The following is a 23,264-nucleotide window of genomic DNA, read 5'->3' as shown; positions in this document are numbered from 1 at the left end:
GAGCCGGCCCTGGTTGGTGATGTCAGTGGAATTATACCAATCGACAGCTGCTGAGGGCTTGACTCATTATCTGTATTTCCAGAGATAGTGCTAACGCATACAGCTGTCTCACCATGGAAATAGCTTTGAAAAGCATCATGCGGTAAATGCGTTAGCTGCTTGGTTAGCGCAGAAAACCCACTAGATTTGTCGTGATGCTTGTAACTTACAAGGCAACCTGAAGGCAATAGGAGCAAATCCTGCTCATTTTGAGGATGCATCCAAAAACAACAGCCATAATTGACTGTATATAAACCAAACAAGCATTACCTTAAAGGACAACAGATCAGCAATTGCTTTCCTCCTACGCAATTTATGCAGCCACTGGGGGTTCCACTCTCCAGAACATCACTGATCTAACAGCCACAGAACCAGCCTTCATTCTTTGTCTGTGGTTGCTAGGATGCAGAACAAAAGGGCTGTGGCAGAGACTCTGTTCTTTAACAGTCCTCCCAAAAACCTTGCTCCAGCTCCTGGCTTCCCAGTCCAGGTAGGGGTGGTCACCAGAGTGTCAGAAACAGGAATGGTTGGGTACATTTCAGCCAGGAAGGTACAAGATGGCAGAAGCTGGCTGGTGGCGGAAGGGTTGTGAATAAGTGGTGGTAGATGGTCTCACAGATGTGGAGAGAGCTGAACTGAATGGAGGGCTAGTTTGTACATCTGGCCCTGTGTGGATACATTTTCAAATGGAATCTGGAGCTGTTCCTGCAAGAATTAGGAGCATGCAGAGGTGAATGGGTGGATGATATAATGTAGCATTCCACACAGCATGAGATAACAGCCTGTAGCGGGTGTTGCTTCTGTTCTCAGCATCAATCTCAAGTGCAAGAAAGGTTTCTGCAGTTGTACGTGTTTGTAAACATGTCACTGATGGCAGTGCTCAGAAGTGGGGGCAAAGGGGAGTCACTCGGATTGCTTGGGGACCCAGGTGAACTTCCAGCCTCCGTCCTCCTCTCGGCGCACGAAGACCTGGGCCTGGTGGAAGGTGTGTGTTTTGACATTGCGGTGGGGGCTCAGGGAGGTTGTAAAGGCCATGTCGGTTTTGTTCGGTGACACGTCGTTGGCGAAGTAAGGCGATCCATAAGGTGGGAAAGGGGCACCGCTGGGCAGCGTCGAGGAAGCACATGGTGCTGAAGAAAGTGGCTGGATGTAGGGTAAATCCTGCTTCCCAGGAGTGGCAGTGCTGTTTATAAGAGTCATCTGATCACAGCCATAAGCAGCTATTGGGTCCTCATCATTACAATAGTCCATTGCCTCCCCATGGCTCTGGCAGTACGGGCTTTTTCCAAGTTCAGAGGACAGGGCACTGTAGTTAGCTGATAAAGACTCATCAATGGTGTTGATATCTTTCAGTCCCAGGGTTTGCAGTACCCAGGTATCCACGGGCGGAGCAGCTTGTTCTTCGCAGGCAGTAAAATCACTGAGCAGGTTCCTCCTGGCTTTTGAGGGGTGAGGAGTCTCTCGAGGGGCCAGGTAACTGTCCTCTTTAAATTTCCTCTTGCCACTTCTGAGAATTGCATGTTTCTTCTGGCCGTTGTGCAGCAGTAGTTTCTATACAAGAGAACAGGGAAGACAGAGCAGATTACAAGCTGATCATCCAGAGCCCCAGAAGCAACATGTTTCTGGCCGCAGACTTTATCTGAACAGGTGCCTAACATCGTTCTCAGAAAGCACAGTTTATCCAGAGCTCATTTTCAGTTAGCAAACGCGGATGGCACTAATTATTTTGTGCTGTATAGTCTCTGGAAACAGCCCAAACCCCTACGAGATAAGAATACAACAGTGTCAACACGGCCTGAGCTTTGTTTGCTTTTTAACTCAGTAAGCCATGAAATGAAAGCTCCTGCACTGTACAGCCGTCCGCAGTACCGACCCTGCCAGCAGGATCTGATCTGGCACCGGGGGGGGGCTCAGTCAGCTCCCATGATCTGCTCAGTCCAGAGATCCAGGACTGGGTGGGAGGGGAACATGCATATGTCTCCCATGGTTCCCAGTGAGTGGGAGGGGGGCTGGGGAGCACAGAGAAAGCCTCGGTGTAGATAGCCCTGGCATCCACAGGGTATGGGGGCTACCTCAGTGGGGAGGGGCTGAAGCGCAAGTCCTCATACCCTTAGGGCAATTCAGGTGAGGAGAGCACCTCAGGGACTCCCTCTGCACTAACCCTTTTTGACATCCTCTGTCAAGGATCTCAGTTTTCACTCATGCCACATGCCCAGTGGTACCACTTGCTTTGCCTGAGTAAGGACTGAACCCATCCTTAGCAATAGCACCATCAAGCTCAGCATCCCAAAGAGCTTGACAAATATTTATTAACAAAGCTCCCGCCACGCCCCGCCCCATGGCCCCGGGGTTAGCATTCGCATTCTGCAACTGGTGGGGCTGGGGCGCCAAAGGCTAAGTGACTTGCCCAAGGAGAAGGACGAGTCAGTGGCAGAGATGCGAACAGAATGCTCCCCATTACCCATTCCCAGGTTTGTGCTTCTGCTCTCTGAACAGCTGCTTTATTGACTCCGAAGCTGATTAATGCTAAATGCCTTGCTTTCTGGTACCCTTTCAGTGTAATGAGTTCTGCTCATCGGTGAGAGGTTTGAGGGGTTACGGTTAGTCCATTGCTTCTTATAAACCCCCTCTCTCAAAGCATCATAAACCAAATCAGCTAGAAATGCTAAAGATCAGGGCTGTCACACGGCTTAACCCTGTCTACATAGGCAAGGCCGACCATGATGACACACACTATCCGTAGTGCTTTGTCGCCAATCTGGTGAGCATTAGAGGGGCCTTTCCACCTGCATGCTACCTGCCCACAATGTGGCCTTTTACACCTGTGTTTATTTGCATTTGTGTATTAGGCATTTCACCTAAATGCTTCATTCCCTTCTCTCTCACAGACACATGTTTTCGTGGCAGGTTTGAACACAGTACCTTCGCCTTGTCTTCCAAACACTTAACCACGGCAGAATTCAGGTATTGTCGGAGGTTGTTATTTTCTTCATGTAACCTGGCAAGTTCCTCTTCCTTCTGTAGCAAGGTGTCTTGAAGCTGTGAAATACAGATATCGATGAATAGATGTTTTTTAGCTCTCTTGACTCTGTAACCTGATAAATTCCCTGCTCTATGGCCTGGTGGGATGTGATGATTTTGGTGTTTGCTTTGTGAATTCAATCCTCAAGAACCCCTTGTCCCTGTAAAGCTAAGTGGCATGACTGTTCACGTCTCACATTTGACTTCTCCTATTCTTTAGCAAATGTTTGAAGAGATTATTTTGAAAAACTGTAACCGCAGAGGAATAATAGAGGTGTGCAGGGAAATGAACTGCAAACAGCCCTTTAAATACACAGAGAGTTTCTCACTCACAATGCTGCCAGTTTTCTTCCTTCTGCATTTCAAAGAGTACTTAAGCTTCCCTCTGGATCCCTAGCTCACTAACCTCTACCTGGCTAGAGAGAAAAGGAGGGGGCGAGAGAGCAGATTATAAACTAGACCTGGGTGCAGGCTGCAAAATTCAGATCCAGGTGTCATTATGTATATTACAGGCTTGAGCTGTATATAAATCCATGGTACGCCCACATGAATACTGCATGCAGATGTGGTCGCCCCATCTCAAAAAAGATATATTGGAACTGGAAAAGGTTCCGAAAAGGGCAACAAAAATGATTAGGGTGTGGAACGGCTTCCGTATGAGGAGAGATTAATAAGACTGGGACTTTTCAGCTTGGAAAAGAGATGACTAAGGGGGGATGTAATAGAGGTCTATAAAAGCATAACTGGTGTGGGGAAAGTGAATAAGGAAGTGTTATTTATTCCTTCTCATAACACAAGAACTAGGGGTCACCAAGTGAAACGAATAGGTGGCAGGTTTAAAACAAACAAAAGGAAGTATTTCTTCACACAACACACAGTCAACCTGTGGAACTCTTTGCCACAGGATGTTGTGAAGGCCAACACTATAACAGGGCTCCAAAAAGAACTAGCTAAGTTCATGGAGGACAGGTCCATTGATGGCTATTAGCCAGGATGGGCAGGGATGGTGTCCCTAGCCTGTTTGCCAGAAGCTGGGAATGGGCAACAGGGATATGGATCACTTGATGATAACCTGTTCTGTTCATTCCCTCTGGGGCACCTGGCATTGACCACTGTGGGAGGACAGGATACTGGGCTAGATCATAGAATCATAGAATATTAGGGTTGGAAGAGACCTCAGGAGGTCATCTAGTCCCATCCCCTGCTCAAAGCAGGACCAACCCCAACTAAATCATCCCAGCCAGGGCTTTGTCAAGCTGAGCATTAAAAACCTCTAAGGATGGAGATTCCACCACCTCCCTAGGGAACCCATTCCAGTGCTTCACCACCCTCCTAGTGAAATAGTTTTTCCTAATATCCAATCTAAACCTCCCCCACTGCAACTTGAGACCATTGCTCCTTGTTCTGTCATCTGGTGCCACTGAGAACATTCTAGATCCATCCTCTTTGGAACCTCCCTTCAGGTAGTTGAAGGCTGCTATCAAATCTCCCCTCACTCTTCTCTTCTGCAGACTTAACAAGCCTAGTTCCCTCAGCCTCTCCTTGTAAGTGATGTGCCCCAGCCCCCTAATCAAGATGGTCCTTTGGTCTGATCCAGTCTGGCTGTTCTTATGTTCTTCACTGCTGCCCAAGATGCAGCAGTTCACACTGCTAATTTTAGTGTGCTAGGCCAAGGAGAGCTAGTATCAATCTGTCTCCCCAGGCTGGAGGCTCGCTCCCTGCTGCAAAGCAGACACACCCTACAAGTTGGAGCCCCACTGTGCCAGGTCCAGCACATATCTACAGTGACAGGCAGCTCTCCCCAAAAGAGATTATGTTCTAAATAGACAAGACACATAACGGGCAAGAGAAAGGAAGTTTGTGGATATTTGGACCTAGGATGAAATCCTGGCCCCATTGAAGTCAATGGCCAAACTTCCATTGACTTCAGTGGGGCCAAGATTTCACCCCAAGTGTTTTGGTTCAGGGTCACTCTGTTGTGATCTAAACATTGAGCTAGGTACAAGCAGCTACAATGGGAACCGCTTAGCTTGGAGAGTTCACTGGCTCTCCAGCACTCATGGAAAAGGAAGAAGAACTATAGAGGTGACTTCTAATCTTGGTGCTTGGTCCTGCAAAGACTCATGCATGTGACTAACTTTGCTCTAGTGGGTACCCCCACTGCAGTCAACAGAACTAATCATGTGAGCAACCTCACGCACGTATGTAAGTCTTTGCAGCCTCAGACCCTAAAGCAGTTCCCAGTGATGCCTCTGCTTTTTTGGTGGAGGCCAGCAATCTGATCCGGTGTCAAGCTGCTGGACTTGTGACATGGGCAGACAGCAATGCTGCTGCTAATTGAAGTCATTCTAATTTCACACATCAGCATAAGGAAGGAGAGAAAATAAAAGATTTTGGGCTGTCAGTGTTTTCCATACTCATTGTATAGAGAAACATGGATTTATGAACACATTCTCCTGACCTAGAGCTTTAGGCAACTGTAAAATGAAATTCTAGGAGTAGCATAAGATGGTGGGTGGAAGAACATTTTAAAACTGTAAATAAAAGTTCTATTCTCCAGTGTGTGAGTTGTTTGAAATGTTACCTGTTTGTTTCTGTAGAGCTGGGAGGACAGCTGATCGCCTTGCCACGTGTCATCTGGAATAGTAAAATCCAAGCCACAGAACTGGTCTGGACAAAAACAGACATCAAAGTGATTAAACCAAAAATCACATTTTCCAAACCATGAGTAAAATCACAATCATGTTTATTTTAATCCCTCTTGTTTACTTCATTTGAATCAAGGAAAAATTTTACTGCTTGATAAGCAGCAAAGAGGGGTCCTTTAAAAATGGATAATAAATTAGTAAATCATCTGAGTTTGTTATAAGACACCTTTGGCATCTGGAAGATCTTTCTCCTTGTGCTTTTTATTCTTTGTTTAAAATTCCTCTTCTTTATAAGAGGAACCAAAGCTTGGGAAAGTTGTTTGTGAGGCAGGCTGGGCCAGTGGCCAGGGCATTGTACTGGGACTCAGGACACCTGGGTTCCATTCAGGGCTCTGCTGTGACCTGGGGCAAGTCACTTTACTCTCTGTCTCAGTTTCCCCCATCTTAAAAAGGGGTGAACTGACCTTCCTTTGTAAAGTGTTTTGAGATCTATGGCTAGACAGTGCTGGGTACAAGAGGCGAGTTCCCAACAGCATTTCAAATCATGGAAGCTAGAGATGAAACAAGCAAACCTTCCTACCAAGGTAGGGACTGCAGGGACACGAACCAGGACCTCTCTGACTGAAAGCTGGATGCTCTACTGGCTGCACTTTCTATTCTATACAGGGTCATATCCCGCCCCATAGAATCTGACAGCTTTCCAGAGGTGTGGACAGTAGGCAACATGACTATCATAATGTCACCTGTGGTTTGTTCTCTGTCTCGCCCCCGCCCCAGGGGGAAATTGTGCAGTGCAGTACCCAGGAAGCCTGGTCACAGAATCCCTCCTTTGTTATACAGCTCTGCTAAAATCAAGACTATGGCCCAGGGTGTATAATTATTAATGATTATTACTAGTAGTGGGTTATATTGTGGTAGCATCCATGGGCCTCAGATGAGATCAGGGTCACTGGTGTGCTAGGTGCTGTTTAAAAACAGAGTGAGAGGCAGTCTGCTTCAAAGAGCTTTCAGCTTAACTAGCCTAGACAGACAAAGGGTGGGGGAAAGGAAGGATTGCGACCCCCATTTTACAGATGCAGAAACTGAGGCACAGATGCCCAACTCCTCAAAGGCTCTTAGGTGCCTAATTCCCATTGATTCCCGTGGGAGTTAGGCACCGAAGTACCTTTGAGGAGGCGGGCCTGCGGGACTAAGGGATGGACCCCAGGTCCTACAGGGAGTCTATGGCAGAACTGGGACTGAAATCCCCCGAGTCCCCCTCCAGTGCGGTAACCTCGGGGGGATCCTGTCTCTCTGGAAAAGACAAACAGAAGCTGGTGCTGCACGGAGACCTTGAGAACATCTCCCAGGAGCTGCCTGCAAAGTAGCCCTGACTGAGGGCCCGTGTCCCTGCCGGCTCAGCCCGCAGAGTCAGCTCCGCCAGCCGCCCCCCGGCAAAGCCAGGCCCGCTCCGCCGTGTAGACACAGCGCAGGAATCGCCACCAGCGCGCTGGGAGGGGGCGGCCCGGGATCAGCCGGGCCCAGGGAAGCTTTGACCCGACTCTGCAACGCGGATGGGCTCCGGGGTAAGCTCGGAGGAGAACACCGACGTTAAGCGCCCTCGCTCCAGGGTACAAGCCGCCAGCTCTGGGCAGCGGGGCGGGGCACGGCCCCCTCCCTCCACACGCACGATCCGGGGTGCATACAACGGTGGGGACCTGCCCTTCCTTCCCCAGCGTTGTCAGCTGCGCTCCAGCTGGTGCCTTCAGCCTCCCCGCGGCAGCCACGGAGCAGCGGAGCTTACCCGGAGCCTGTCCTTCTGCTGGGCTCTCGCTGGTGTTGTCCAGGAGACCAGAAGCCCAGAACGAAACCCAAGTCTCCTTGGAAACATCAACACTGGCTGCTGACGCTGAGTCGGAACAGGGGCAATCCTGGCGCTGGCCCCCTCCGAAGTAGGGCTCTTGGCGGGAGAGCCTGGTGCTCTGTGAATGAGGAGAGGGAAAGGCAGCGACAGGAGCAATGAGAGACCTGGGTACAAACCGGAGCGGAGCAGCGCGCTCTGGGCTGGGGCTCGATCCTCCCCGTGGCATCTCCAGCAGTGAAACCCAGTTTGAAACCAGGGGGGAGAGGCCAGAGCCTCGGCCGCTCGCTGGGTTCTCAAAGGCAGGAGACATCGCCCAGGTCGAGGAAGGGTTTTCCGGGTCCCGCTGCGTTCTTGGGGGGGGGGGGGTTCAGATTAAACAGTGTCGCAGCCACCAGGCCCTGATAGGGGAGAGGTGCTTAGAGGTGGCAAAACCATGAGCTGCGAGCATCCTTAGTCAGCTCCTCCGCCCTGCCCCGTCTTTGCCGCAGCTCTCTGCTGTGCTCCTGAGCTCGGTCAAAGCTCCCTCTCACCCCACAGCTCCCCAGACACTGTGCCCTGCGGTCTCGCCCTCTGCTCTCTCCTCCCACCCAAGCTGCTGATCCTCAAGGATGAGTCTCCCCCAGATATCCTAGGCTCCAAGGGCCCGGGCACTGACACTTGGGAAGACCCATGCTGCAGCCAACGTCTAAGGTTTGCCCAGAGCCGCCAAGCAGCCTGTTGCGGATGCAGGGGGAGTGTGACCCAGCCTGGAGCCCAAACCACCTTTGCTAGATGCTGCGATCAAACCTGTTAGCCTCCATGTATATTCCCACCCCCAGCTTTGCCACCAGTTCACCAAGTGATTCCCTGTGCACCCATCGATCCCTTCCTCCAGCATATTAACACGCGGGGTCACCTCTGAACGAGAGACAGAAATCAGACCGAATGCACTCCCCCTCCTAGGCTTTAACAGCCTCAGGCTGCTACTTCGGAGTCCATCGCGATGTCACCTCCTGCAGCTCTAGCGCACACCTCAGCTCCAGCATCCAGGCACTAAGCAAAGGTATGCGGGAGAGCGACACTCATTCGCTTCAATTCCTTTGGAAACACTTCGGCTGTTTAAAAGGAGCAAGCGATCCAGACCTATCTCGAGAGCCATTGGCTATGAACGTCTTCCAGCCGTCTACACAAAGCTAGGAGAGCCACAGCCAGCCTGTGCCCAGTCTCTGCACGTTTACAGAGGTCCCACTGATCAGGAAAAGTCTGGGTTCGTTTCTGGAAGTGTGTCCCCCCCAAATAAACCAAACCTGCTGCAAGTGAGAAGTCTTTGCAAGGCAATGACAAAGCTCAGATCCTTGAAAATGACCCCTCGCAGCTATGGAAAAGCAAAGCTGCAGTCTGGGTTTCCAGGTACAGAGTAAGCTTCCTCACTACCAACCTTAAACAAACAGGGCACAAAATATATTGCAAACCCTCAAGGCAAAATACCAGCTTTTCCCCCCTGACTTCAGGTCGAGAGAGATCCAAAGAGCACTTACCATTTTAGTGGCAGAGTGAGATGCAGGGCTTGGGAGCACGTTTCCTCTTAAAGCCCCAGCGAGCTTTAATTGGCTCTGAAGGGGGAAAAGACAGGGGAGGCGAGTTCTAATCTAAAGGAGCTTCCAGTGACGCCTCAGAGCTTTCTTGAATCCAGCAATCTGATTTGGTGTAAAGCTGTCAAACTTGTGACGTGAATAAACAGCAAACTTGCTGAAATCAAAGTCATTCTGGTCTCACAAATCATCATAAGGAAGGAGAGGGAAAAAGAAATGTATAAGCTATAGAGCTGGTGTGTCTGAGATTCATTCCAGTAAAATCACACAGATTTACAAAGGCATCACACTGTTAAGGCAGAGGTGAGGTAGCTGGTGATGTGTTTTGTTTTATTTTTAACCCTATTTAGCAATTGTAAAGCCCAGCAGAAAGACTCGGGAGCAACTCATCTAACTTGTCAAGGTTGGGAAGAGAGGGCTCATTGGAGTTACTCATTATGGAGTCAGGAGCTAGCAAAGGAGACTCAAGGCAGTTTTATCCACATCTCCAAGGAGCAAAGCCTGGTTTGCAGAACAGAAGAGGCTGTGATGGCAAGCTTTTCAATGGCTTATTTCATTGGGAATTACTCTGGTTCCAGACCCAGGGCTTCCAGAAACAGATTTGAGTATTAAATAAACGAGGTAGGGACTGAAAGGGTTACTATAAGAAAGGTTTGCACAGTAGATAGGTATCTCTGTTGAGGACATACGTGTGGGTATAAACAAATATAAATGAAATCAAATTTCCATGGTGATTACAATCCCTAAATAGGCTTGTCTTCTGGAACAAAAACCCTTCACTGGGGTCTGTCTTTGTATAGGATAAGGGGCTGGTGTGAAATGAGGCTAATAGCAGAGCAGTTGTTCCATCAAGATCCTGCCTCCTGCCATGGGCAGCTCTATAAAAAGGCAGGTAACCTGACCTGGCTGTGCACACAATCCGCAGCCAGCACATGGGACGGTGGGAGCAGGCTGGCATATGGAATGTTCTTCCATTTCCCCCCTGGAGGATGCTCGGTGCCCGTAACCCATTAGCAAGGCTCAGTGACACTGAAAACCGAGGGGGCGATTTCCCTTCCATTCTCTCCTAACCGACATGTTCTCTAAAGCCGAACTGCCAGCTCAGGAGAAAGGGTGGGATGAAAGAACCACGATAAAAAAGGGCTCGTGTCTGTAATTCCCCGCTCCCCGGGGCGGTGCATGGCCAGCGGGGGTTGCTTGCACCCCTGGGTACCCCCATGGGTCTCTCGGATTTAACAGCCGGGCCCGACCCCGGCGTGTCCCTGGGGGCAGCTGCCGGGGCAGGAGCACGCAGGCGGGCCGGGCTGCGGGGCCGGGCAGGGCCCAGCGTGGCCCCGGGATAACCCCGAGCGCCGCCTGGCGGGGCCGCCTGCGCGGCTCCTGTCTCCGGGGGCGGCCCCCGCCGCGTGTGCTCGGCGCTGCTCGCAGCCCCACCGCGGGCAGCTCGGCCCCGGGCAGGGCCCGCGCCAGGCCGGCCGCGCTGGGCCCCGAGCCGGGCGAGCGCTCGGCCACGAGCCGCGCCGGGGCCCGCTGCTGCGGGGCGGCAGCGCCCTGCAGGGCCGGGCCGAGCCGGGCCGGGCCGGGCGAGCCCGCCAGCCCCCGCCGAGCCGCCCAGGCCGGGCCCGAGGCAGCTCGAGACAGCGGCCATGTTGGGCCTCCCCAAAAAACCACACACGCGGGGGAGTTGAAAGGTCACGTCGACGTCATCACCTTGCGCCCAGCTCCGGGGGGGGGGAGTCCTGGAGCCGCCCCTCCCCCCACTTGCAGCAGCAGCTGGTGCCCAGCCCCCGGGCCGAGACGGGCCGCTCCTCCCCCTTCCCCCCCCCCGCGCAGCCTGCAGTGCAAGGGCCCAGCCCCCCTCCCATGCACAGGGGGCTCAGAGCGGGGGAGGGGAGCAGAGGTAGGGAGACCAGGCAGCAAGTGTGAAAAATAAGGCCTTTTGGGCGGGGGGGCAGGTATAGTTGCATATATAAGACAAAGTCCCCAGTCTTGGGCCGGTTTAGGGGATATAAGGATGTCTGGTCCCCCTAGGCAGAGGTGCGGTGATGCTCCCCGTCCATGCTGGCGGGGGGCTAGCTAGCAGGGGCGGCTCTAGACATTTCGCCACCCCAAGCACGGCGGCAGGCCGCGGGGGGTGCTCTGCCGGTCCCGCGGCTCCGGTGGACCTCCCGCAGGTGTGCCTGTTCCACCGAAGCTGCGGGATCAGCGGACCCTCCGCAGGCACGCCTGCAGGAGGTCCACTGGAGCCCTGCCTGCCACCCTCCCAGCGACCGGCAGAGCGCCCCCCCGCGGCTTGCCGCCCCAAGCACACGCTTGGTGTGCTGGGGCCTGGAGCCGCCCCTGCTAGCTAGGTAGCCGGATAGATGTAAATGCCTGAGATGAAGCGAGTGTGAGAGGGAGGTTAGAGGCATATGTGTTGGGCTCTCACTAGAAATGCGCCTAGAACTGCACCTGCTGCACCTTCAGAGGATCCACAAACGGGTTCAGACATGCAACAAAAACCCGCTGCGCGCTGCCCCATACCTAGGTCTGGCTATGAAAGAAACCATGCAGGGTGCACTATTTAACTCAGCCAGAAATATTAGGAAATCCTCACATAGGAACACATGTTGGGGGTGGGTTATTGATAAGAACGTGACATGGGCCTTCTAGACATTGAGAAATCTCTTCCAATGACTGCATCATCCTGCCAAGTTGCTTGTCTGTATCCAGCTTTCTCCTGGCATTATTTGCACATACACTGGTCGTTTTAAATAGAAAGGCAGAGGCACAAGGGAGACACCTGTTTATCAAAAGGGCAGCAGGAAAAGAGAGCAATAATCTTTTGCTGTCTCCTGACTTTTTTACTGCTTTCCCCTCCACTCCCAGTATACTCAACCCCAAGCTGCTCAAAGAGCAGCATGCAATAGAAAAACAGAGAGGCTAATCCTCTAGAAATAACTCTCTGAGGAGGAAGGAGATGAGGGACCCAAAATATACTGCCCTTTATGGGTTTCGTGCGAGGCCTTACATCTTGACCCTAAGGCGCGAGTCTGGGCAAGCACTTCCACACCCTACGCAATACAAGCAAAGGCAGGAGCTTTAAGGTTTTCTATGTGCGTGTGAGGAAGGATTTAATCCTTTGTGTAATTAGCTGGAAAAAGGAGCCGCACTCCATTCAGAACAGTGGGCAGTAATAATAATTAACGAAAACCTCGATTTTTCCAATTTCAGGTTTCAGGCAGCATTTTCCCCTCTTGCTTTTGGGGTTTTGTCCTCACATAAGTAAGTAAAGACAAACCCCACAATATTCTCATGGTGGGTCCCATTCGGTAGAGCACAGAACTGGGAGACAGGACTCCTGCATTCTGTCACAGAGTGAACGGAGCCAAGTCACATTACCTCTCTGGGCCACAGTTTCCGCACGTGTACATTGAGGATAATGCTTTTCTTTATAAAGGGTTTTGAGTTCCAAGGGTGGAAAGCCCTATATAAGCAGTCGGTATTATTACAAGTTCCAGATTGTTTTTTGAGATGTCAGCCTAGGGATTTTAGATCACCAAAAAGCAAGTACCGTTTGGTTTTTAATTTGAGCCTCGGAGAGAAAAGTTAGTCTCACAAAATGGTGTATTGATTTTATGAATAAAGTTGTCCAAAAAGCTTCAGGTTTCATTAGCAGCTCCACAGCAACATTATATGCAGTAAAAATGAAAGAAAAGAAAGATCATCCCTGCTAACAAATTATTTTATTATGATCTAAGGAAATAAAAATACAGGAATGCTTGACTGGCAGAACTTTTAGGAATCTGTGAAGTCAGTGCTAAGTCTTTTTCTCATTAGAATTAAAGTTCAAGGGTGAAAATATGACCTCACTGAAGTCAATGGCAAAACTCCCACTGACTTCACTGGGGCCAGGATTTCACCTTAAATTTTATATGTGCTCAACTTCAGGATTTTAAGAGCATTTCTAGCACAGGCTTATTTGCAAAATTCCTACACATTATTCTCCAGTAAACTGTGGATAGGTCAGTGGACTAGGACTCAGGAGAGCTGGGTTCTAGTCTTGACTCTGCTGCTGACCTGCTAGGTGGTCTTAGGCAAATTAGCTAATGACTGCCTCAGTGTCCCCATCTGTAAAATGGGGATAATCCTGGCCTCCTTTGTAAAGGGATTTGAGATCTACTGATGAAAAGCACTAGATAATAGCTAAGCCTTATTGTCATATGATCACTCTGGCACTAATCCTGCTTGGGTCTTTTTGATTTACTTCATATTTGTGTGTAAGCTGCTCTAAGGCTGCACTCAGTCTGTTGTGAACTGACTCCCAGAAGGAATGTCAGCAGTGACGGTATTCCAGGGAACACACACTGAAATAACAGCACAATGCACGGCACGTTGAAAGGGCACCATTGCGCAAAAAATGAAAATAAATATAAGGGGCCTAATTCACCAGTTGCTCCAGTTTGACACCAGTGTAAACGCATTGCTTTCCAGGCCGAATTCTGGTCTAGGTTATTGCATCCTGCCATGCCTAAAATCTCATCTTCACTAAACCTAAACCACGCTTTAGTGTTGCTGTTAAAAAGCTGCCGCATTCCACTTCTGATGTGCCTGTATTTCGATGTGAGTGAATGATTGTTTCACATGTACAAGCCTGGGATCAGATCCACACAGGCAGACCCTGGCATTTACTTAGAGCTCCACTGATTGCAGTGAGGCAAAGGTGCATTTTGATAAATCTGGGAGCCATCATTTGTAAAGAGGCATCCTAAAGTCCTAGAAATCCATAGAAATCTATGTTGTCCTCATTATCTGAACCTGCTATCGCATGGACCATAGCCACTCACTGGTCCATGAAATCAGAAGGACGTTTTTTGGGATCTCTGGCAGTTCACAATAAACATATTTTATTTATTTTCATTGATAAAAGGCTGCTAGCCAACCATGCTCTCAGTGCTTCTGTGACCCAGTGTTCCCTTTCCCTTGTGAAGCAGCAATTTGGCTGCTTATCAAATATTTGGAGGCAAAAAGATTAAAATGCAAAAATGTGAAATTGTATCTATTTGTGGCCTTACCAGCAAGTTCTCTGAGCCCAGCACTTTCCTTAACTTCAGCATGATCAGGATTGGGCCCTTCAAATCTACTTACCAGAGGAAATTCCATATACTCCCCTAAACCCCAGCTCCAGTCTTGAAATTAAGACATGATCTAAATAAATAACTTTTTAAAGTGCTCATCCTATCCTGCAGGCGACAAAACATAACATGGCCCAAATAGAAATCCAGCAAATAACACTCACTACACACCCGAAATCAACCAACAGACCAACCAAAATTCATGTAAAAATACATCATCTTCTCCAAGCATACCAGCCTTCAGCCAAGCATACCAGTTAGATATAATGCTTTGTTGTGACTTTGTCTGTGTTTCCATACCTGTTCTGTTCACAATGGGTCAAATCTGGGAATGAGTTTGGCATTATGTGGATTTATTAGTGATGGGCTGGTACACTTGGCGGAGGGTTGGTATGTTTGGGGAAGATGGTGTATTTTGTTGGTTGATCGGTTGGTTAATTTGTTGTATGTAGTGGATGTTATTTGTTGGATTTGTATGGGAGACGTGTTATATCATTTTTTGTTACCTACAGGGTAGGATGGGCTCTTTTAAAAAGTGATTTATAAATCAAAAGAAATAAGAATAATGAATATTTGAAATAATATCTGGGGCTTTTGAATGAACTTTGAATTACTTGGACTTCTCCCAACACTGTTAGGAAGATGGTGACATATGGCAGCAGTTCCCAACCAGGGGTCCGAGGCCCCTTGGGAGGCTGTGAGCAGGTTTCAGGGGGTCCACCAAGCAGGGCCAGCAACAGACTCACTGGGGCCCAGGGCAGAAAGCCAGAGCCCCACCACCCTGAGCCCCGCCAACCTGGCCTCAGGCTGAAGCCTGAGCAGCTTAGCTTTGCGGGGCCACTTGTGGCGTGGGGCCCTGGCCAGTTGCCCTGCTTGCTACTCCCTAATGCTACCCCCAGCTTTTACATGCAGATAAACAGTTGTTGTGGCACAGGTGGGCCGTGGAGTTTCTATAGCATGTTAGGGGGACCTCAGAAAGAAAAAGGTTGAGAACCCCAGCCATATGGTACGTTTTCGGAAAGTTATTTTCCCCTTGATTTACAATCATTTTTCACATGTAACCTCTGACAATGAGAGCATGAGAGAATCATCACCTCCATATACAGCCAGACTAAAGTGTGATTTCTAGATTTATGGGAACTTCATTCCTTTTGGAAGCTGAAAATCACGTAATGTGGCATTATAAGAATAGTATTCCCTAAACTAGCAGCAAAATCTCATATTTAACCTAATATATTGGATTTATGATATTATATGTGAATAAGATCCATATAGATAAAACATATTGAACTGACTTGTATGTGTGTGCACCAATGCCTTCTACTGGGTGGAATGGGACCTGCTCACCAGTGTGTCATAGATCCTATACTGCTTACAGATAATTATTAATGAGTGCTCCCATGGTTCAGGTATCAGGAGTTTGTAATCGTGACGTTTGGCACTGGAAGTTTTGAGTTCTTTCCCTACACTAATATATATGTGCTGTGCTTGGTATTGCACAAGACACAAAACTGGGTGACTGGGCAAGAAAATGGCAGATGAAATTCAATGTTAATAAATGCAAAGTAATGCACATTGGAAAACACAATCCCAGCTATACATATAAATTGATGGGGTCTAAATTAGCTGTTACCACTCAGGAAAGAGATGTCGTCATCAGGGTTCTCTGAAAACATCCACTCAATGTGCAGCAGCCATCAAAAAAGCAAAAAGAACGTTGAGAATCATTAAGAAAGGGATAGACAATAGGACAGAAAACATCATATTGCCTCTATGTAAATCCATGGCATGCCCACATCTTGAATAGAGTGCAGGTCCAGTCGCCCCATCTCAAAAAAGATATATTGGAATTGGGAAAAGGACAGAGAAAGGCAACAAAAATGATGAGGGATATGGAACAGCTTCCATATGAGGAGGGACTAAAAAGAGTGGGACTGTTCAGCTGGGAAGAGAGACGACTAAGGGGTATGACAGAGTCTGTAAAATCAGGAATGGTGTGGGAAAGTGACTAGGGAAGTGTTATTTACCCCAAGAACCAGGGGTCACCCTATGAAATTAATAGGCAGCAGGTTTAAAACAAACATAAGGAAGTCTTCACACAAGGCACAGTCAACTTGTGAAACTCATTGCCACGGGATAGTGCCATGGGATATTGTGCAGGCCAGAAGTATAACTGGGTTCAAAAAGGAATTAGATAAGTTTATGGAACATAGATCCAACAATGGCTATTAGCCATGATGATCAGGGATGCAACCCCATGCTCTGGGGATCATAGAATCATAGAATATCAGGGTTGGAAGGGACCTCAGGAGGTATCTAGTCCAACCCCCTGCTCAAAGCAGGACTTAATCCCCAATTAAATCATCCCAGCCAGGGCTTTGTCAAGCCAGGCCTTAAAAACCTCTAAGGAAGGAGATTCCACCACCTCCCCAGGTAGCCCATTCCAGTGCTTCACCACCCTCCTAGTGAAAGCGTTTTTCCTAATATCCAACCTAAACCTCCCACCCTAAAACTTGAGACCATTGCTCCTTGTTCTGTCATCTGGTACCACTGTGAACTAGATCTATCCTCTTTGGAACCCCCTTTCAGATAGCTGAAGGCTGCTATCAAATCCTCCCTCATTCTTCTCTTCTGCAGACTAAATAAGCCCAGTTCCCTCAGCCTCTCCTCATAAGTCATGTGCTCTAGCCCCCTAATCATCTTTGTTGCCCTCCGCTGGACTCTTTCCAATTTTTCCACATCGTTCTTGTAGTGTGGGGCCCAAAACTGGGCACAGAACTCCTGATGAGGCCTCACCAATGTCGAATAGAGGGGAATGATCACCTCCCTTAATCTGCTGGCAATGTTCCTACTTATACAGCCCAATATGCCATTGGCCTTCTTGGCAACAAGGGCACACTGTTCACTCCCTCTGAGGCATCTGGCTCCAGCCACAGTGGGAAGACAGGATTCTGGGGTAGATGGGCCATTAGACTGACCCAGTATGGCCATTCTTACATTCTTAAAGAAGCCTTGTTCCCCAGCTAGAGGGGTTTATAATTTAAATAATGAGTAACGGGGGGTATAATGACAACCCAGCCTGTCCTGGAATACACGAACAAGGGGGGAATTTGATGGAATTGAAAGTCAGCGAATTTAAAACTGATTAAAGGGAAAACCTTTTCACACAGAGCAAACAATTAGTCTGTGGAACTCACTGCCACAAGATACCAGTAAGGGGAAGAGCATGGTAGGATTCAGAAATGATTTGGACAGTTGTATGGGTAAAGAGAACAGCTGGAAGAAAACTCAAGAGTTTTGCAAGGGAGATAGCCCCTCCTGCATTAAGATGTAGGACAACCTCTAATAATTCATGGTCAGGAATAAACATTTCCTGTGAGAAGTTTTTTGCTTAACTCCCTACTGCAGGTTTCTTGTAACTTTCTTTGAAGTAGCTGGTATGGGCTACTCTCAGAGAGCACTCAGAAAACAGACCTGTGATTTGTACCCCTTTAGCTTTCTGCAGATGTGTACCTGCCCCTCCTGTTCCAGGTTTGACTGGTGACTGGCAGGCATATTTTCCACATCTGGTTCTGCAAAATGTTGCGAGAACAGATGTTCTGAGATTGCAGTCCAAATCGATGGAACACTCAGGAGAGCAGCTAGTATCTCACTGTTTTGACTGTGGCTTTGTGGTTAGGGCGCTGGACTGGCATCCAGGAGATTAGGGGTCAGTTCCCAGCTCTGTCACTGATTGGTGTGACCTTGGGCACATCCCTCCATCTCTCCGTACTTCACTTTCCCATCAGTAAATTGGGAATAATATTTCCTGTGTCCCGTTTATGATCTGTGTTGTCTACGCAGATGTTAAATTCTTTGAGGGCAGGGACTGTTGCTTACAATGTGTATTTACAGCACCAAGCACAGGTCCTGGTTGTGGCCTCTGGGCTCCATAATAATAATTTTGGACAGAAATCTCACTTCACAAGATTTTGGGACTGTTGAATCTGAGGTGGAACACTAACCTTGATTAGATTTTGGAACCACAGCCTATTCCTAATCCAGATCAAGACCCAGCAATGCCCCAGTGCATTTTAAAGACATTCTTCTGTATTCAGTATAGATGTACCCCTAAAGCTGTTTAAATGACTTGCTGTGCTGCAGGAGAGAAGTTGAAATCTCCATTGCAATACGCTGGCCCTCCAGCTTGGGCAACTTGACGTAAGCAGCCTTCGTGGCAGATATTCTAAGTAGTAGATGATTTGGATAAGGGTTTTTTATCCACGAAAGTTTATGCTCAAATAAATCTGTTAGTCTGGCAGACTCTTTCATTTTTTACCGTTTTTAAGGTGCCACCAGACTCCTTGTTGTTTTTGTGGATACAGACTAACATGGCTACCCCCTGATACTTGGATAGCCTGTGTTGATCAAAGGCAAAATTCTCTGGCCCGTGTTATGGAGGAGGTCAGACTAGATGATCATAGCAGCCCCTCCTGGCTGCAAAATCTGTGAATCTATGGAAAGAGAAAATTGCCCTAAAATCTATATTTTCCCCTACGATGTTTTCCACTACATCCAAGTCATTCTGAAAGGAGAGTCTGCCAGAGGAGCTTTGCTGTTAGGACTACACCTTGTTAATACTGCTCTCCTTTTTGGCTGGCTCTCTGGAGCTGGCATTTTGATTGGCATTTCTCCACCTCTCCTTGGGCGCAGAAGCTGGGCACTTCCATTCTTGGCCAGCAGTCGGGAGACTTGGCAGACTTTGTGGAACTGAGTAAATACATGCGAGGGCATCACTTCATTGCTGAACGATGCAGGAGTTGCCTTCACTAATCAATAAAGAATGGAAGAGTCCAAGGATGGGTTAAAAGTGTGTAGGGGCAGTGAGGTGAAGGGCACTGTTCTCATGAGCAGAGAAATATATTAGGGCTTTTATACGTGCCATTCAAATGTTTAGCTAAAACAGTAAGTTCCTCGGAAAGCACTCTGGAAAACAAATCGGACCATATCCATGAACCATCCAGTTCTGGTTCCTGGAACTAGCGTTGGAGGAACTTGTGATGAAAGGGAATAACTTTGTCAGTAATTCAAATACAAGAATGGCAGCTGATTTCAGGCTTTACAGTAGAGCCGGCTGGCAAACGAGTATTCCATATCACAAAGGATTTTGAGATTTCAAGTCTGGCTTCGACTGTAACCGTAACGAAACCTGAAATGTTAAAAATTCTCCACAAAGCAAAATTCTGAAAAAAATAATCATTCTGGATTCATTGAAATGTTTTATTTCAGTTTTGACATTCTATTCTATTCTATTCTACCAAATTAAAAAAGTCAAAATAAGTCATTTCAAAACAATCTCAGAATGTTTTGTTAAAAATGTTGAAAGGGGATGTTTTGACATTGTTAGAACTTTTTTCATTCCAAAATGAAATTTTAACAAAATTGATGTGATTTCTCAAAGAATTTCGATTTTGGTGGAACTGCATTTTGACAAGGGCTGGGAAGAGACTTGACTTTACTTCTTGGCACCAGTCACCAGAGTGACAAAAAGTAATACCCTGGTATTGCCAGGGTCCAGGATGAGTTATCCACGCCAGTGGCTCTCAACTTTTCCAGATTACTGTACCCCTTTTCAGGAGTCTGATTCGTCTATACCCCAAATTTCACCTCACTTAAAAACTACTTGCTTACAAAATCAAAAATAAAAATACAAATATGTCCCAGCACACTGTTTCTAAAAATTGTTTACTTTCTCATTTTTACCATGTAATTATAAAATAAATCAATTGGAATATACATATTGTACTTACATTTCAGTGTATAGAATATAGAGCCATACAAACAAATCATTGTCTGAATGAAATTTTAGTTTGTACTGACTTTGTTAGTGCTTTTTATGGAGCCTGTTGTTAAACTAGATAAATATTTAGATAAGTTGATGTACCTCCTGGAAGACCTCTGCATACCCCAGGGGTACGCACACCCTGGCTGAGAACCATTGATCCATGCACTCCAGTGGCTTTTGTTTCATCTTCCCCTTTATAAAAAAATCAAATGCAAATAAAACCCATCCCCAGCTATAGTTAACACCCACATTCTGATCTGATTCCAGGGTGCTTTGTGAAGCTCACTAGCTTTTTGGTTGCTTAGCTAAATTCTAGTTCTCAAAGCAGTTTCACCTGCAGTGGCCTGTTCACCTGCTGTCTGTATAATCCATCTGTTTTGTAAAGCCCTTTCCAATCCTTCAGATCTAAAGGGGATCACAATGTGAGACAGATCTATATTGCAAAAGCTGGATTTGGATCTAGGTCACTGAAGTGTGAGGAGGTCTGTGTTTGAAGTTCTGATCTGGATCCAAGATAAACCTTAGCTGCAAAAATTGGATCCAGATTTCAATCCAAATTTCCCCAGAGTTCAAGAGAGTTTGTATTCAGTGTTGTAGCTTCGTCCTATCTTTAATCTCTCGGAGATATAAATGTGTATGTGGAGGGATGGTAGTAAACTCATTGGATTTGAGTCACCCTTTTATGTTCAGTGGAAATCGTGTCCCTAAAAGAAGCACTCTTTAAAGGAAAGTGGTACAGATATATTACTACTATGTGAAAAAAACCTCATCGTTCTTTCTCTTCTGACGTCTTTTTCAGATCAACCAATCTCTACTGAATAGCACTGAATATGAAAGTTCCTTTTTCACCAAGTTTAAGGTTGGTGATATGTACTGGAGGAGCAACGTGGTACTGACATTTTGTGTTGGCCTTCAGGGCTTAACTGGATGTCAGTGTGTCTGACAGGATCATGAAGTATTTGAACACTAGAGGGCTTCCTGAAATCACTCCCAATAGCCTCAAACACACAAGTTGAGAAAGAGCTTGTCTGAGTAAATCAGGGAGATATTGCTCTGTTTTTTAAATCAGGATTAAGTTTGATGGGGGAGGTGAGTAGAAATAGAAATTAGTACATTCAATCATACTAAGACAGTCTAAGACTAGGTTAAGCTTCCTTTCAACAGCATGAGGGTGCCTGTGTATGATTATCTTAAGCATTAGAGCTGGGAGAAGAACTTATGTGATGATTTCTGCCTCTTTTTCTATTTGAGAAGTGCCCAGGAGCAACGGACAATTGTCTTCAATTTATTCAGTGTGCAAAACCATTCACCAAATCATTTCTGTGAATAACTCTTGGTCTGTAGTCCATCAATGGCTATTAGCCAGGATGAGCAGGGATGGTGTCCTTAGCCTCTGTTTGCCAGAAGCTGGGAATGGGCAACAGGGGATGGATCACTTGGTGATTGCCTAAAAGCAGCCAAGAGTCCTGTGGCACCTTATAGACTAACAGACGTATTGGAGCATGAGCTTTCGTGGGTGAATATCCACTTCGTCTGGTGCACGAAGTGGGTATTCACCCACGAAAGCTCATGCTCCAATACGTCTGTTAGTCTATAAGGTGCCACAGGACTATTTGCTGCTTTTACAGATCCAGACTAACACGGCGACCCCTCTGACACTTGATGATTCCCTGTTCTGTTCATTCCCTCTGAAGCACTTGGCACTGGCCACTGTTGGAAGACAGGATACTGGGCTAGATGGACCTTTGGTCTGACCCGGTACGGCCGTTCTTATGTAGCTTGTTCATGAACAGTGTATAGAGAATCCTCTCCCACCAACATATTCAAAATTTGAATCATGTTGGTGAGTTTGGATTGGACACTCTGATCACATGATATAGACTTGTTCCCTGTTTGGAACAACATAATTCTAGATTCTGATTTCAGGTGTGAAAACCAGTATTGCCAGCTCCATGAATTAAAAAATCATGAGTCAGGCCCTAAAAATCAAGAGATTAATTTTAAATTATGAGATTTTTTTTTAAAAAGAATGAATTTATCTGCCTTTTAGAACTGAACCTTTAAGGGTTCATGTTTTCAAGATTTTCTCTGCAACCATAAGTGCTAGAAATTAAAAATGAAAGCTGAGGTTCTTGTGTAATTTCCTGACTCCAGGGGTTGAAACTTTAAGAAAAGTACCTAATATTACAAGAGTGGTGATAAAATTCTGAGAATTAGCAACACTGGAAACTCATACTTATTAATGCAAATTTCCTCCCAGCAAATCTCTCCAGTATAACACTGCTGTAACACAGTTTTCCCACCAGATTTACCAAAACCAAGTGCCTAAAGTTAGGCTCTCAAACCCTTATTTAAGTAGCAAATTAAGGATACAGGAGCCTCACTTTAGGCACGCATTTTGGAAAAACTTGACCTTAGCGTGATTTTCCATTTCCAATGAATCTCTTTCCTTAATCCCCAACAGTTGCTAGGAGAGGTATCAATCTAACCTCGCATTTAAAAGTGTGACCAAAAAAACCTCCCAGTTAGACTTTTATGGTTTCATTTCAGGATCTCAGCTCCCATTTAAACATTGAAGAATCCTGTGGCATCTTATAGACTAACAGACGTTTTGCAGCATGAGCTTTCGTGGGTGAATACCCACTTCGTCTTGCATCCGACGAAGTGGGTATTCACCCACGAAAGCTCATGCTGCAAAATGTCTGTTAGTCTATAAGATGCCACAGGATTCTTTGCTGCTTTTACAGATCCAGACTAACACGGCTACCCCTCTGATACATTTAAACATTGTTCTCTGAAGCTCTGCAGTCAGCATGAACTGTAATATTCCAGGTGTGCACAGTATTAATAGTTTCTTAATATGTCTGATTGTATTATATTTTCCTTTAGTCATGCTCACAGACACATACTGAGCTTTCTTCCAAATCTGACAGGAGGGAGATGTTAAGCCATCAGTTTTATAGGGTGCAAATTAATTAGCATTCATCTATTTTTGTCCTTTAGCATATATTTGTTAGGATACCAATATTCCATTGTACACCACCTTTTCATACCAAAGTGCTTTCCAAACTCTAGAGACAGAAATAATTTCACCTGCTACTAGAAATGCAGCTTCCTCTGGGGAGGAATGAGGCAGTCATTTTACAGTGGACAACAGCACTATACAACAGTGTAGGACAGGAAGTGCAGTAGAGTATCATATTG

The 23,264-nt window shown here is 47.0% G+C and overlaps 1 protein-coding gene and 2 long non-coding RNA genes across 7 annotated transcripts; 2 read left to right on the top strand and 1 right to left on the bottom strand.

Annotated features, from left to right (window-relative positions):
- The first annotated feature begins 419 nt into the window (after positions 1–419).
- On the top strand, positions 420–5,818 carry LOC120372594. Of its 2 annotated transcripts, none has more exons than XR_005585058.1 (4): positions 420–529; positions 1,393–1,512; positions 2,928–3,003; positions 5,661–5,818. It is a non-coding gene; the product is annotated as an uncharacterized LOC120372594 (long non-coding RNA). The 2 variants fall into 2 exon arrangements; XR_005585059.1 differs by lacking the exon at positions 420–529 and adding an exon at positions 930–1,024.
- On the bottom strand, positions 918–9,535 carry GMNC (geminin coiled-coil domain containing). 2 transcript variants are annotated; one of them, XM_039489841.1, is made up of 5 exons: positions 9,069–9,535; positions 7,492–7,669; positions 5,645–5,730; positions 2,962–3,078; positions 918–1,590 (listed from the first exon to the last, which is right to left on the bottom strand). In XM_039489841.1, the coding sequence occupies exons 1-5, from the start codon at positions 9,069–9,071 to the stop codon at positions 943–945; spliced, it is 1,032 nt and encodes a 343-aa protein (XP_039345775.1). In that variant the 5' UTR covers positions 9,072–9,535; the 3' UTR covers positions 918–942. The 2 variants fall into 2 exon arrangements, with proteins under 2 accessions (XP_039345775.1, XP_039345774.1); XM_039489840.1 differs by lacking the exon at positions 9,069–9,535 and having other exon boundaries at positions 7,492–7,792.
- LOC120372595 lies at positions 7,617–20,919 on the top strand. Of its 3 annotated transcripts, none has more exons than XR_005585062.1 (4): positions 7,617–7,719; positions 8,494–8,593; positions 9,473–9,743; positions 20,860–20,919. It is a non-coding gene; the product is annotated as an uncharacterized LOC120372595 (long non-coding RNA). The 3 variants fall into 3 exon arrangements; XR_005585061.1 differs by having other exon boundaries at positions 7,705–7,868; XR_005585060.1 differs by lacking the exon at positions 7,617–7,719 and having other exon boundaries at positions 7,943–8,593.
- The last annotated feature ends 2,345 nt before the right edge of the window (positions 20,920–23,264 follow it).

Source organism: Mauremys reevesii, linkage group 9 (genome assembly GCF_016161935.1).
Source record: "Mauremys reevesii isolate NIE-2019 linkage group 9, ASM1616193v1, whole genome shotgun sequence".
NCBI classification, from domain to species: Eukaryota; Metazoa; Chordata; order Testudines; family Geoemydidae; genus Mauremys; species Mauremys reevesii.
This window is presented reverse-complemented; position numbering and strand designations above follow the sequence as displayed.

Excerpts from the sequence above, each read along its gene's own strand:
- GMNC (XM_039489840.1), bottom strand. The coding sequence starts at position 7,777 with ATGCCACGGGGAGGATCGAGCCCCAGCCCAGAGCGCGCTGCTCCGCTC. Across the intron at positions 5,731-7,491 it reads AGCAGAAGGACAGGCTCCGG|ACCAGTTCTGTGGCTTGGAT; the intron begins GTAAGCTCCGCT and ends GTTTTTGTCCAG. Across the intron at positions 3,079-5,644 it reads AGCTCTACAGAAACAAACAG|CTTCAAGACACCTTGCTACA; the intron begins GTAACATTTCAA and ends TGTATTTCACAG.